This window comes from Mandrillus leucophaeus, unplaced genomic scaffold (genome assembly GCF_000951045.1).
Source record: "Mandrillus leucophaeus isolate KB7577 unplaced genomic scaffold, Mleu.le_1.0 Scaffold608, whole genome shotgun sequence".
In the NCBI taxonomy this organism is placed as follows: Eukaryota; Metazoa; Chordata; class Mammalia; order Primates; family Cercopithecidae; genus Mandrillus; species Mandrillus leucophaeus.
The window spans coordinates 1,816,691-1,831,616 of record NW_012106564.1 but is presented as its reverse complement, the minus strand read 5'-3'; the positions used below and the strand labels follow the sequence as shown (position 1 = coordinate 1,831,616).

The 14,926-nt window shown below is 39.2% G+C and overlaps 2 protein-coding genes across 4 annotated transcripts in view; one reads left to right on the top strand and one right to left on the bottom strand.

Moving 5' to 3' along the window:
* The window catches only part of CMSS1 (cms1 ribosomal small subunit homolog (yeast)), a 397,344-nt gene that overhangs the window by 30,900 nt on the left and 351,518 nt on the right, over positions 1-14,926 (top strand). The window lies entirely within an intron of this gene.
* The window catches only part of FILIP1L (filamin A interacting protein 1-like), a 310,971-nt gene that overhangs the window by 15,414 nt on the left and 280,631 nt on the right, over positions 1-14,926 (bottom strand). For 2 of the 3 annotated variants that reach the window (XM_011999904.1, XM_011999905.1), the window contains one exon: positions 161-2,936. In XM_011999904.1, coding sequence (XP_011855294.1) covers positions 161-2,936 — 2,776 coding nt within the window. The remainder of the gene's footprint in view (positions 1-160; positions 2,937-14,926) is intronic. The other variant, XM_011999906.1, reaches the window with a different exon arrangement.

Sequence of the window (14,926 nt, the reverse complement as noted above, 5' to 3'; positions counted from 1 at the left end):
CAGATACTCTTGTATAGTTCATGCACAAACCTTCCCAAAGTACGAGTTCAGTCAGTCTTGGGGGATATGGAGGGATGATTAAAAAAGGATTGAGTTCCTTGCAAAAATATCAGTATGGACTGGATGAGGGTGAGCATGGTCAGTTATATATATTACTTACTGTAATTTGTGATTGTCGAGGAAGAGGTGTGGCTGTTGGTGTGATAGTAATACTGCTGGTGACTTTATTGGTTGTTTTGTTTAGTGCCCCGTTAATTAAGCCTTGAGTTCGGTTATCCTGCAGTGGTGCTGAAGGGCTGGCAGGTCTCACAGGGCTGGCTACAGCTTGCATGTAAGGACTTCCTAAGTGAATGTGGATTTTATTATCCTCAGTAGTTATCACACTTGAACTATTACTGTTTGAACGCTGAAACTGCCATGATGACTGCCGGTCCGGGGAGACTCTGAATATCGCATGCTTGGCACTGATTTCTATTGGTTCTGGAGAGCGTCCCTGCTCAGGAGAGCTAGCTGAACCAGTCACAGCCAAAACCTGAATAGGGGACATTGTCCTTTCTGGAGTTAGAGAACCACAAGACTCTGGGGTCTGTGCTCTGGCAAAAGTTGCCATGGTAATTGGGGACATGCCTTGTTCTAAATTCATGAGGTCTTCGGTAGAGGTTTTGGATTTTACTGGTGTTATGGAGGCATTTTGGAGGATGGTTATCCTTTGCTTTGGCGTGCCACAGTTCGGTATCACTGCAGTACTCGTGTAAGAGTGAGGACTCTCTGTAGTCGGGCTTGTGATTTCAAGAGTGGCTGTGTTTTGTACATGGTCTGGAGTAACCTTTATATGAAGTGGCTGCCCAGGTGTGTGGCTTAGGACTAGATCTCCAGGTTGCACAAAGTTGGCATTGGGTTTAGTTTGTATTTTTCCATTCTGAGGATGACCCTCCTTGGATTTCATCCAGGGAATCCATAGCTTTCTGTTAACAGGACATGGAGTAGACTGGCTGCATTTGAAGGACAGCACAGATCCCTCATCATTAGGGTCCTCGTCTTGATCCTCACTCTCCTCATATAACTGACCATTGATGACTGCACGTTCCAGAGGAATGAGGCTCTTGTAATCAGGTGGTTCATTGTCTACTGCTTCTGTCTGAACTTCTTTAGAAAATACTTGAGTATCGGAAATTCTTCTTCCATTGAGACTAGGCCTGAGGCTCTTACTGAAATGCCGGTACCTCTCTAACTCCTTAGTGAGGTTTTCAATCTCTCTTCCTAAATCTCTGTTCCTGTTTTCTTGTTGATTTAGTTTTTTTTGCAGGACTGAGTGATCTCCCTGGAGGTGACATATTAGGTCTTCAGTTGCCATGTATTCATGAATTTTCTCTTTTAATGCATCCACTTCTCTTGAGAGGTGCCCTGACTTAGCTTCTTCTTCTTGAAGCCTTTTGAAAAGCCATTGTTCATGGCTGGTCTCTGTCTTTTCTGCTAATTTGTACTTAGCAAGTTCCATTTTAACATGCTCCAGCTCTTTAGATAAAAATTGAGCTTTGTCTCTTTCATTAGCGTACCTTCGTTCTAGAGTCTCATATTCATCTTCTGTTTTCATGAGGTCGTCCTCAATAGCTTTCATGTCCTTTAGCTTCAGTTTCAGTCTTTCCACTTCTTGAGAGAGCTCCTTAATCTTATTGTTTTCTTGGTGTAATGCTGTTGTGGATTTCCCAGAGTCTTGATTTAATTTGTTTTTTGGGAAATCTTTCTCAATTGCTTCCAGTGATTGAAGCCTATTTTTCAACATATTAACTCTTGACAGGAGATCATTTCCTTTCTCTTCTTCCGCTTTCAATTTGTTTTTTAAATCATCTCTCTCCTTGGTTACGCTGTACATCTTTTCTTCTACATCGGTTTTGGACTTGAGCGCCCTTTTAGTTTCCTCAATTAACTTCTCAGTAACTGTTGTTACTTTATTTTGCTCCACTTGAAGCTGAGAAGAAGCAGCTTGTAATTTATCTTCAGTTTTCTTTAATTTTTCACTCATTGTTTTGCGTTCATCTACAAACATCACAGTTAATGTTTTCAGTTTAGTTAAATCCTCTTTTAGAGTGAATTCTGTCTTTTCTAGCCGACTTTCAATGGCTTCTAGCTCTTTAATCCTTACTTTTAAACTCTCCAGTTCTTGAGACAACTGTTTTGTGGTCATCCTTTCTTTTTCTAAATTGCATTTCAGAGAGTAGCATTCTTGTTTGCTTTTGTTGAAAGCGTCTTCTAACTTTTCCAGAGCCATAATTCTTTTACTGAGTTTTTCAACCTCTAGTTTAAAGTCTTTACTCTGTAACGTCTCCTTTTCAAGCCTCTTATTGAGATCTCTGCACTGCTCTTCCATTTTTATGAGCTCTTCATCTTTCCCTTCCATATCTAGCACACGTTTCCTGAGCTCTTCCACTTCAGCCATGATACCAGCGTTTCCATATTCTCCCTTACTGATTTTTTCTTTTATATCCTGCAGCTCCTCTTCTGCTTTTCGTAAAGACCTGTTTGTCTCTTCTAACTCATCAATCTGCCGGCTGAGTGCTGCCAGCTTTTGTTGAAGCTGGCGATTTTGACTGTCCTCATTGGTGAGCTTCGCCATAATTGTGTGTTGGTCCTGGTGAAACTTTGTGGTCTGTGTTTGCAGTTCCTTCTCTAGTCTGGTTGCCTTCTGCTCTTCCTCCTGAACTCTGGCTTCAGCAAGGGCTAGTTTGGTATGTGTTTCCTTTGCATTTGTGGTCAGCTCTTGGATTTTCTGTCTTTGAAGGGTGAGCTGTGCCGTCAGCCTTTGTTGTTCATCCACCACCATCAAAGCAAAAGACTTCAGCTTGGTCAGCTCCTCTTTCAGGGTGGTGACCCTTTTCTCCTTTTCTTGCTCCTTCTCCTCCTGAGACTTGATTTCTTGATCAATTAGCTTCTTTAATCTGAAAAATGTAAAGTGCATTTTGTGATTGATGCTTTAGTAACTCATCGACTCTAATTAAATATATATGTAATTTAGAAATTATGTAATTGTATGAACTGTGTCAGTTCATATACAATATGCAAAAGAGTTCCTGAATTTGATGACAGAGGAAAATCTTGATAAACAGTTATCTTGCTTTTTTACTTGACTACTATTGATCAGTAACAGCTGCATTTCACCAGGAGCCTTAGTAAAAGAGTAAAGGCAAGAATATTTAGTTTAAATTGCTTGGGTAACATATAATTATTAGGCAGTCTGGCCTGAAGACTGAAAATAGGCACAAGCTTGAGATGATGCAGTTAGACCTGGCTGCAAGACTGACCCTAATCTTACCAACTAATTGATCTGGGCAGTTATTTAACATCTCTGAACCTCAATTTCCTCATATGAAAAATGGGGGCAATAATTATATTTACTTCAGGGGCTTTTTATGAAAATTAAATGAGGTGATTCATCTAAGATTCTCATTGTCCTGGCACATGGCAAGCATTTGGTATTAGTTCTTGCTGCTGTTCTTTTTTTTATTAATAGGGTTATTATATTTATCAAATAGTTTGCTTGAACCAAAGTATGTGGTGCATTAATGTTTGATGTTCAACTCCTTCATTCTTAGTTAAGAAAATTGTATTCCCATTGCTTAGAATTTATGCACTTCACTGATAGACATCTGTGCCAATTAAAACTTGGTTTGCACTGGCACAACATTATTCTGAGAACCACTTCACATATATCTTATCCTCATAGTGGACAACAGTTAAGTGAGGAGAATTGAGAGGCATCTGTTTGGGTTTGGTGTTTTCATAACATTTGAGAAGAGCGTGGGGTTTGGTAGGAAAGTGCTTATTGATGAGAGTCTGATGCTAGACATGATGGAAGAGAAACTCTGTTATCAGGAACATAATAATTCCCTCTTAAATGACGACTACTGTGACATGCTGTTTTCTTCTTGTATGTTTTAAATTTGTCTGCATAACAGGAGGATATTTTACATGTAGTATAAACTGTCTCTTCCACCTCAGTAGTGAGGTCAAAGCTTTAAATTTGTGGCACTCTCAGTTACATTGTGAATGGGCTGATTATAGAGGATGTAATTACAGCTTTGCAGTTAAACAGAAGCTAAAATAGAATGGAATCCCTGAGGAATTGAACTAAAGGACTTGTCATGAAGTTATGAATATTTACATTCTGATAGGTATAGAGAATTCATAATACTTTAATGTATCTTTTCTCTTAGGGATGAGTTAACTATCAAATGCATGTCTATCATCCTTATCATAGAACTTTTTGAAAGTTGTGTAAGGATTTGAGAGAACTTATTATTTATTTTATTTTATTTTATTTTAATTTATTTTTTGAAACGGAGTCTCACTGTCACCAGGCTGGAGTGCAGTGGGGCGATCTCGGCTGCAACCTCTGACTGCCTGGTTCAAGCGATTCTCCTGTCTCAGCCTCCCTAGTAGCTGGGATTATAGGCATGTGCCACCATGCCCAGCTAATTTTTGTATTTTTAGTAGAGACAGGGTTTCACCATGTTGGCCAGGATGGTCTCAATCTCCTGATCTCGTGATCAGGCCTCTCGCCTTGGCCTCCCAAAGTGCTGGGATTACAGGTGTGAGCCACTGTGCCCGCTGAGAGAACACTTTAAATGGAAACTAATTTAGGGTCATCTTCTTGGAAATTGAGTCCTTCTTTTTGAGATTCTAATCTGCTCTTTTCTGTAATTTTCTGTAATTACATTACACAGGAGGAACATGTTTAAAATAATCATGTAAGAATTCTCCATCTTTTTTGTGGGAATCCACTTTTAGTTTTTTCTGTTTTGAGGACTTAACAGGAGGCTGGCCCAAGGGCTGTGGCTTGTAAAATTCAGAAGATGCTCGGCGGGATGCTGGGGTGTGGTTGATGATGATCTCATCCAAGGTCTTGGCAAAAGGCTTGCCCATGGTTTCTGGCCATGCCCCGTCACTATTTGAGACACGTGAGAGCCTGAAAAGATAAGCATGGCAGCTTCTTCTCGAATGGTCATGGGACTTCTCAACCCAGTGGCAGCGTCCACGGGTAAACTGCTTTGGTGGTGAAATAGTTAAAAAGAACTTTGGCAAAGTGCTTCTTCCTCCTGCCTTAGCATTAGAGTTCATTCGATTTAATGGTTTTGACAATGCCTTGAGCATAATTACAGTGAAATATTTTTCCCCTCTCTACACCACAGTTCTTACAGTTTTATTAGAGAGCAGTTTCACAAAAACTTTTAAGTATTTATTTTCAGTTTATTAAATTATAGCATGTGCTATTTCAGTTTCATGAGAAGGGGGTGTGTTTTCTTAGGATATGAGGGAGGGAAGACTGTTTCACAGTATAATTAAAAGAGTATTAAAAGGGAATGGTGATTAGTGAGTGCAGTGCAGTAACCTGCAAAAAAGGTTTGGAAGAAAATTCAGTTGCTTCCATTTTGTTCAGTGTTTTTGGAGCAGACATGATGCATATTTTTCAGCATGATGCAAACATAAGCATCTTTTTCATGGTTTTTGTAATTTGGTTGCATCCCCATCTGTTCCCCAAGCTCTGTCTGATTACTTGAATGCATTTTCTCTAAGCATTTCCTTACTACTTGTTTTCCAATAACCTGCTGTTTCCTTGGGCCACTCTCATGAGCGCACCATAAGACAGTCAGCTGTCTAGTCTGGTAAAGCCTGTCGGGGAGGTAAACAGGAATTTATTTGCAGAAAAAACTGTACCCATAGCCATCAACCTGGGAGCGCAGGACAAGGATCCAGTGAGAACTGTGAGCAGGAGGCCGTGATGGAATTGTTTCAGACCCAGTTGGATGCGTGTAATGCTGTTACACGTTGTGTGGTCGTGTACGTGTGTGTGAGAGAGGGAAAGAGAGCTGGTTATGCTACTGAGTTTGAAGGAATTAGCACTTCTGATAGTGATGAATGGGCCACCCTAAATCATTATTTCTTGCCTGATATCCAGGAGCATTTGAAGGTTGAAGTTTGAGGCTAGTTTTTGGTCTTGAAGAAAGTATAGGGTGAGGAGGGTGTGGAGTTGAGCCTCCTAAGCCGGCTTCTTACTTTGAGTAGGAATGGACTTTAGACAACACAGTCACTTAATTTTCTGTCTGCATTATTTTTCTTTGCATATTAACAGGATTTAGCATTGATACTTGCATTATATGCTAATGCAGGTTATCATGAACTCTAGGTTTGTTAGCCAAAGCAGATAAATGATTTTGATTGCTTTTAACCAGGGTTTTTATAATCTTCAAAGTAGCATAGATCTTGAGGTGCAGAACTCTGCAGATCTAAAATTCATTCCCTAAAAGCTGTGTAGTCAAATTATGACTCCTTTTTCCATTAATAGTTACAGTTTAGGTGCCTTTATGCAGGAATAACCTATGTTAGGGTTTCTCCATCTTCAGCATTATTGATATTTGGGGCCAGATAATTTTTTCATTGTGGAGGTCTTCTTGTGCACTACAGGATGTTTAGCGGCATCCCTTTGTTGTGAATTAAGAATGTTTCCAGACATTGCCAGATGTCTCCTTGGGGGCAGTCACCTCCAATTGAGAACTACTGATCTGTGCATGTGTATGTTTGTGGCATGTGTGTATGTCAGTCTGTCAGTAGAAGCTGGACTCCATCATTTTGCCTTACTCAGCTTTAATTAAACAGGTGCAACAGAGAGCTCCCACCTAAATTACACGTACACTTGGTGATTTGATCTTCCCTGCTAGTGGCCTATTCTTTACCAGTGCTTCTCACAGTGTTAAGTGCATTTGAATCACATAGGAATCTTGTTAAACTGCAGACTCCATTTCAGTAGGTCTGGGGTGGGCCTCACAATTTGCATTATAACAAACTCAGATGATGCCAAGTCTGCTGGCCCTCAGACTGACTGTGGGTAACAAGGCTTTACCATTTACATGTCAGATGTTTCCTGGAAATGGGATACTGTTTGAGTATTAACTCTGCCAATTGTTGTTTGTTATTGATTTATACCCAATCTGCAGTACCACAGGCTGTATTCCTGACCTACATGACCACCCATTTTTTTCAAAGAAGATATCAGGTGAGAGAATATGACTAAATTAACTAAAATCTGTTCCCCACATTTCTGGGGAACAAAATGACTCGAAATGCATACCATAGTTGGTGGGTCAGTAGCTACATTTTCATGCAAAAAGAGCACTAAATGATTTTAGCTCCAATTTGTGTTTTTTCTCACAAGCACAAAGACTAAAATATAGGAGACTATATAATAGCTGCCATTCTTTACTTAGTGCCAGTGATGTGTTGCCAAGCACTGAGCTGAGTCTGTACATCTGTCAGTTCTAATTCTCATGATAAATTTACAGGGTTTGGGATTATCTCCATTTTACAGCTGTGAAAATTGAGGCTCAGAAAGGTCAAGAAGGAGCAAGGCTGTGCTACTGTGCTATTTCCCCACATTACATTGCAAAGAACACAAACCATTGCATAGGGCTGGTCCACACACAAGGATTTTTATCAAGAACACTCTGAATGGAGAACTATCAGCTTAAAAAATCTTACTTATCATTGCGTTTGTATTCTTTTTAAAAAGTGTGTATCTCTCAGAGCAGGAGTTTTTAAATGTTTGTTCTTGTATCTGCTAAAAGAATGTTGAAGAACTAAGTACTTCTTTTCACATTTTTTAACTAGCATCTAGATTTTTTCATTCAATGTTTAAATAGTTGTAAAAGGATATATTTTAACATTTGCCATCTAATCTGAAAGTCCTCATTAACAAATTGGACAGCCAAACCAGTCATTCAGGAAAAGTCTGACTTCATTTTTCAACCTAACGAAATGTGTAAATACACATCCCTCTGGTACCCATCTCATTTCTAAAAGATAAGGCATGAGGACTTGCCCTGCATTGTCCCCAGATGAAGAAACAAGGCACTGCTTCATCCATTGTTTGGTTCTGAACCTGTTGCTGCTGCTGCTCTTGCTGCTCTGCTCTGCTCTTTTCTCATAGGACTCTCAGGATTAAAGCTTTCTATAGTCATCCCTTTGTCTGATGCCCCAGAGGGGTTTCCAACCCAGGAAGAGCCACTTGATAAGAATTTGCTAAGAAGTTTGTTTTGAAAATGTTGTTGGAAAAGAAGAACTCATAGAACACAAAGAGTATATGTATGAATGGTGGACACAGACGTTGATCCCTTAAATCTCTCCATGCCTGTACCCATAGGAAGTCTTTATGTACCCTCAGGGGTACATGTACCCCAGTTTAAAAGACTACTGTCTTGGAGTACTCATATTCATGTTCTAGTACTGACACCACAGCATTATAGGAACATTCATTGAATCCTCGCCAATAAAAACGGGTTTTGGAAGCTGGTTTTATGGACACAAAAGTGAGGTAATTAAATCCAAACTGGCTTAAAGCAGTATCTTATTACAGCTTTTCCTTAGAGTTTTTATTATGGCTCAGAATTGTTATAACTTACTGTGGTTTATCACTATTATTATGTGCAATACCAGTTCCTTGTTTTTTCAGAAACATCACATGTCATCTTCAGTATTCTTTGGTACTAACCATAATTCTGGTTCTTCGTTACAGATGATACACTCAGAGGGTTTTTTCAGTTTTTATTTGCAGACACATATGTCAGCACAGACGTGCACCTACATTTTATCTCCTCTGTGAGACACTGAGTGTCAGTAATAATGCAGCATATAATACACATATGAAACACATGGTATGTCTAAATGCTATAACACCAGTCATGCCCATAATTTATATTATAATTCTTACCGTTTTTGATTTTGTTATTTTTGTACATTACAGTCAACCCTACTAAAATACAGACTTCTTGAGAACAGGGTGAGTATCAGTGATTCATTTGTGTGTCCTACAGTGTCTACCACAAAGCCCTTACATGTAGAGGGAGCCACATGAATATCTTTTGAATAAATTAAAGAATGAACAAATACTCCCTTTTGTGAAAAATACTGTAGCACTGTCCTAAGTAGTTTTATTCATTTTTTAAGAAAATGCTCTAATATTTACCATGTACATGTTTTTAGGCATTTAAGAAAATGAGGTATGAGTGGGTTTCCCATCAGTGTTCTCCAAGAACATTATTTTCTCTATTTCATAGCTACAGAGCCTCTAGAAAGAATCAAGACTGTCGGAACAGGTCCTTTTTTCCTTTCTTCAGATCCCTGCATTAGAACTGTATGTGCTTGTTTGTTTGAGGAGAACAGGGTTAGGTGGTAAACTAACCCTGGCTAGGATGTCCACATCCTAGCCCATCAGTCTCCTTTGGCTGTATCAACTCTGCTAACAAAGGAGTGACTATTTTATGTCTTCCTCAGAGTCCAGAGATCTACTGGACGAATATGTTTGTTTATTACATAAGCAACATTATATCAACAGCAGTGACAGTGGAAAAGAAATATCTATAATCTGACCACCCTAAAACATCAATTATGTTTCTGTTTTCGCAGATCGTTTTGCAGTTTTCCAGATGCTTGGTCCATAGAAATAAACTTAGGGTGATCATCAAGCAATAAAACCAATTCCACAAGCCATTAATGGTACTGTATTGTTCCTATTAGTTCCAGAAATCAGCCTGTAAATAGAGAATAACTTCAGAGTCAGCTTAGCTTCTCATCTATCACTTTAAGGAAACCAATTTTTCACTGTATTCACTATGTAAATCTTGAATTTAATGTTTTTGATGTTATGAATGTGGCAAGACTTTTGTTCATTTAATATACAAACAGCAAAGACTATCATTAATACTAAGGCTATCCTGAGATGAACAGGGGATACAAGATCCTGTTTTCAAAGTGTTTATAGGCTATTAGGAAAGAATGAGGAGACAGTTCCAGTAGAATTCAGTAAAGGCTTCAGAGCAGTGGTTCTCAACGTTTTAGGTCTCATGACCTCTTTACACTCAAAAAATTTTGAGGACCCTAAAGAGCTTTTGAGTGTATGGGCTTTATCTATCTCTTTACTGTATTAGAAATTTGAACTAAGATTTTAAAAATACTCATTCGTGCTCACGCCTGTAGTCCCAGCACTTTGGGAGGCCGAGGAAGGTGGATCACAAGGTCAGGAGATCAAGACCATCCTGGCTACTAACATGGTGAAATCCCATCTCTACTAAAAATACAAAAAATTAGCTAGGCATGGTGGCACGCGCCTGTAGTCCTAGCTACTTGGGAGGCTGAGGCAGGAGAATCGCTTGAACCCAGGAGGCAGAGGTTGCAGTGAGCTGAGATCACACCACTGCACTCCAGCCTGGGCGACAGAGTGAGACTCTGTCTCAAAAATAAAATTAAAAAAAAATCATTTGTTAAAAATAATAAATAATAAATCCATCATCTGTTAATTTAAATAACATATTTTTATGAAAAAATACTTTTACAAACAAAATTATTTAGTGAGAAGAGTTGCATTGTTTTACATTTTTTGCAACTAATGTCTGGCTCAGATCTGTTTCACACATTCCATTAGCTGTCAGAGAAATATCATCATACATCATGGAGCCTCTGGAAAACTCCATATACACTTCTGAGAGAATGAGACAGAAAAAGGTTGTGTTATTGTGAAGATATCTTTTTCACTCTCATAGGGGGCCACACTTTAAGAACCATTACTCCAGAGGATAGACAGTTGAAACATAAGTGGCAAATTTGTCTTTCTCTGGAAAAGCATCTGGTTTGGGCTGTCACCATGTGCTTCTTCAGGCTGGTCAGCCTTTTGCTTCATCCTGATGAAGCCCCCAAATTCACTGGCTTAGTCACTGCTTTGATGTTTCCATCATTAATAAAGCCAGTCATTTGCTAACCATCAAACATAGATGGGAGATTCTCTGCCTTCAAATTTTCTGTCTCCCAGTCCATAGAAAAGTCCTAAATGACAAAACCGTTTTCATAAGACATTGTGTTTTGTTTGAAACCCCAATTTGAAATAAGGGTATGGAAACCACTAAGTTGCCTGGTTTTTATAAATGGTTCCATCCATAGTGCTATGCAGGTCAGCTGACATTTAATTCATTTCAGACCTTGATGAGACAAATACAGTGACAGCTACTATGTTCTAGGCACCGTACTTGTTGTCAGTTCTTTTTTCCCCCAAACTTGCCTGTATTCTTGCACAGATCAACCTGATCATAACTTACAGTATTCTCCCAGTAACAACCAAAGCTGGTTTGGTCTTAAGATGTTTGAAACAGTGTAACAGTCACCCTAGTCCTAAGTATGTAACTTCATTTTGATGGGCTTAAATTCCTGTATTTGTTCTCATTATTCCAGAGCTAGTTGAATACATTACTTTTTCTTCCTGATTTATATGTTGATTACTAAACAGAAACTGCATACATCACACTCCTTTATTTATTTTTATATCTGCTCTCACAGCTAGACTTTGATAGCCTGGTTATGATTATATCCCATTTTATCTTTTAGCAATTCTTGTCTAATACATAATTTTAATTGTGTTGCATTGATAGCAGCTGTGTTCATGGTCAAATAACCATGGATTTCTAGCAGTTTGTAGAGTAATTACATGGAATTTATTGGAAAGCTTCTTTATTTGAGATAGATTTTGGTAATTAGGCCTATAATTTATGTTTCCTTGCTTTCCTCCCTGCTTTTTCAATGGGACTTTTCACTGTTTAGTCTAAATTTTAGGAGCACTCATAAAAATAGCTATGACCAGTCTTTTTTATTCTGTGTATGCTGCTTCCTTTTATTTCTCTCACAAGTCAAAGGTTTTCTAAAAATTACAGCTACAGCATACCATAGCCATAATGTAATGTACAATTCATTTGACTTGGTCAGCAAGATCAGTAGAACAGTAACACTTTTTTTGGCATCTGCTAGTTGAATGAGTGTACATCTGTGTCTGCTTTATGTCCTTGTTACTGAAGATCCTGTCATCATCATTGAGATCCTTTAGAGACACTATAAATGGGTCCAGACCCAGCAATTTGGGTTAATACTATTTTCCTTCATTGTGAAAGAAGAATTAGGGCATGAAGTTACAGATGAAGCTTTAGCTTGGTGTCAGAGGAATATATGGTAAAAATGGGACACTGTTAGTCAGGACTCTTCATCACCTGAACTATTAATCTTACTAGGCTCCCCAGAGGTCAGGAGAAGTGAAATAAGATGCAAATAGTCAAATGACCCATTACTTATAAGGAGCTTGGGAGCTTTTAGCAGAGAAGCAGGATTCTAAAAAAAGAGTTACTGAAATCCTCAAATTGAGCACAAGGACTGGAATTGGGGCAAGTCTCACTCTTTTAAGAGCAGAAAAAGGAGCAAAGTAACTGAGAAAAAGGGTCTCCGAAAGGTGAGGTTCCAGAACCAATAAAAGGCCAGTCTGAGAGTCCATAGGCACAGAGCTTGGGTAGTTAGGCAGCTAAAAGGAGAATATTTTCATCTTGAGAACAAAGGAGGTGCCCATAAATCTGGGCTAGAAAAGACACTGTCCATGCCCCTGTGAAAGGGCCAGGTAGAGACTTGAAAAGGTGCTCAGGCTAGGCCTGGAAGAAGAAATTGAACTGACAGGGGAGTGACAACAAGTACAGCACATGTAAATCTGTACCAGGGTAATTATCACCTAAATAATGTGTTTTGACTTCTGCAATACTGTATTGTTAGGGAGCTTTCTAGTAAGAGCCTTTGGACAATGGATGTTCATTTAATACCATGAATATTGTGCCTCTCCTATCACTGTTTTAATTTTTCTTATTAAAAATACCTACTCAAATGAATTTTTCTTTATGCCATTTACTCAGATGATATCTATCAAGAAGGAACTTTTAAAAACTTAATTACTGTGAATACACTGCTGTGCTAAATAGAAAGCCCACTCATTTTTCTCACTTTTCTTTTTGTTCCCCCCTTCCGTCGCCTCCCACCACCACTCTGAATTGGGGTTCTTGCGTATTTAGAAAAGCTTCCTTAAATCAAAGTTTCTTGTTTTCCATACTTTCCATTTTGATTGCTAATACACCCCCCACCCTCCCAAAAAAAACTGCCTGTCTTCCAACAGACTAAGACTTTAGGTCTTTGTCAGACTAACAGTTTCAGGTAGATGTCCCTTAATCCTCCAAAGCCTACCTGGGCCTTCTACAGCCATGATGCCTTCCCCTGGCTGCCCTGTCCCTCTAGGGAGAAGCATTCAAAAAGCCACTCAGCATGTGATGCCTTGTATTATCACAGATGTATGTATATTCCTGAAAGTGCCTCCTGGTTCATGGCATGCAGAGCTGCCTTTACATGTAACCTGGTGATGGTGCTCCTGGGCTTGTCCTCAGGTTCCTAACACTTTCATTATGTCTCATTGTCTCCATTCCTTCTTCCCTCTCTCTGCAGTTGATTTTGTACTCTGTGATCTACGTTCTTCTGTATCTCGTCTGTTTGCCCAAGGTAGCCTTCTTTAAGGCAGGACTGATGTTTTCCCTACTGCCTGTTCCCTATTACCCCAGCAAGAGATTGCAGTAAACGGTACAGGTGGCAGAGGGCAGGTGGAATGACTGACAGCATGTACACTCTCCAGCACCGAAGCACCAGTAGGAGTGAGACAGTAGAAAACTATGAGAGGCAGGGCAGGGCAGTACAGAGCAAGAAATTCAGACTCTGGAGTTCAGTTTTTGCAGTTGAATCCTGGCTTTCCAACTTCTATCTAGTGTGACTTGAGCAAGCAATTTAACCTCCCTACAAGTCTCATTTTCTTCATCTGTAGAATGGGGATAATATTAGAGCCTCCCTCACAATAGGGTTGTTCTGAGGATTAATAAAAAACAATCCATACAAAAAGTCCTTATCATACTGCCTGGCACAATACATGTCAGTTCTCATTAGGAGTAGGATGGTGAGTACTAAAAGAGTAGGTTTTAGATGTTCTCACCACAAAAAAATGATAAGTATGTAAGGTAACAAATACGTTAATTAGCTTGATTTAGCCGTTCCATGATGTCTAGATATATAAAAACATCATGTTGAAGGCCCTAAATATAGTTCTAATTTTCATTTAAAAAATCAAATAAAACTTTTTTAAAATAAAAGTGCTACTTGCTTGCCATATTGGAAAAAAAAGTAGGACAGTGAGACAACACAGATGAGCACATCGGTCACAATGTGCTGGCCTAAAGTAGGGGTCAGCTGGGGGAAAATAGCACAAATCACATTGGAATGAAAGATATGACTACATAATGTTTATTGCGATCTATTTTAAGGCTTTTCGTGGATCTTTTCAGCTATGCACATGGTTAGTCATAATGATTGTCATTTTAAGTCAGGGTTTTTCAGCCTTAGCATTGTTGACATTTTGGTTAATTCTTTGTTGTGGGGGCTGTCCTGTGCACTGTAGGATGTTTAGCAGCATCCCTGGTCTCTACCTACCAAATGCCAGGAGTAACATAGTATCTCCAACTCAGTTGTGACAACTACTGAATGTCTCCAGATATTGTGAAGAAATTGAGTCTGGTTGAGAAGTCACTATTTCAGGGCATAATTTTTGGGTAGACTTAAGATTCTTTGTATTCATTGTCTCTGGCCTGTATAACTCTTAATTATCTGCTACTCAAATGTATTTGGGATCAGCCACTGTCTTCCATTTCTCTTTTGCTCATAGATCTACTCCACAGCTCTTCTCCCTTCCTGGAAGAGAACGATGCTGGGAATGTTCAATATCCAATGAAATGCCAGCATATCAAAATGGATGCTAATAGTTGACCTTCCCAAAGCCTCACTGATGCTCTGCTCATCTTACTCCTGCTCTTCATTTTTTGGATGTGAATATGTACTTTGTCTGCTGGGTTTAGATACTTACAGATGTGGTCTACTTGGGCAGCAGTCCCTCAACCTTTTTGGCACCAGGGACCAGTTTTGTCAAACACAGTTTTTCCATGGACTTGGGGGAGGGTGGTGGTGGATGGTTTGGGGAAGAAATTGTCCCACT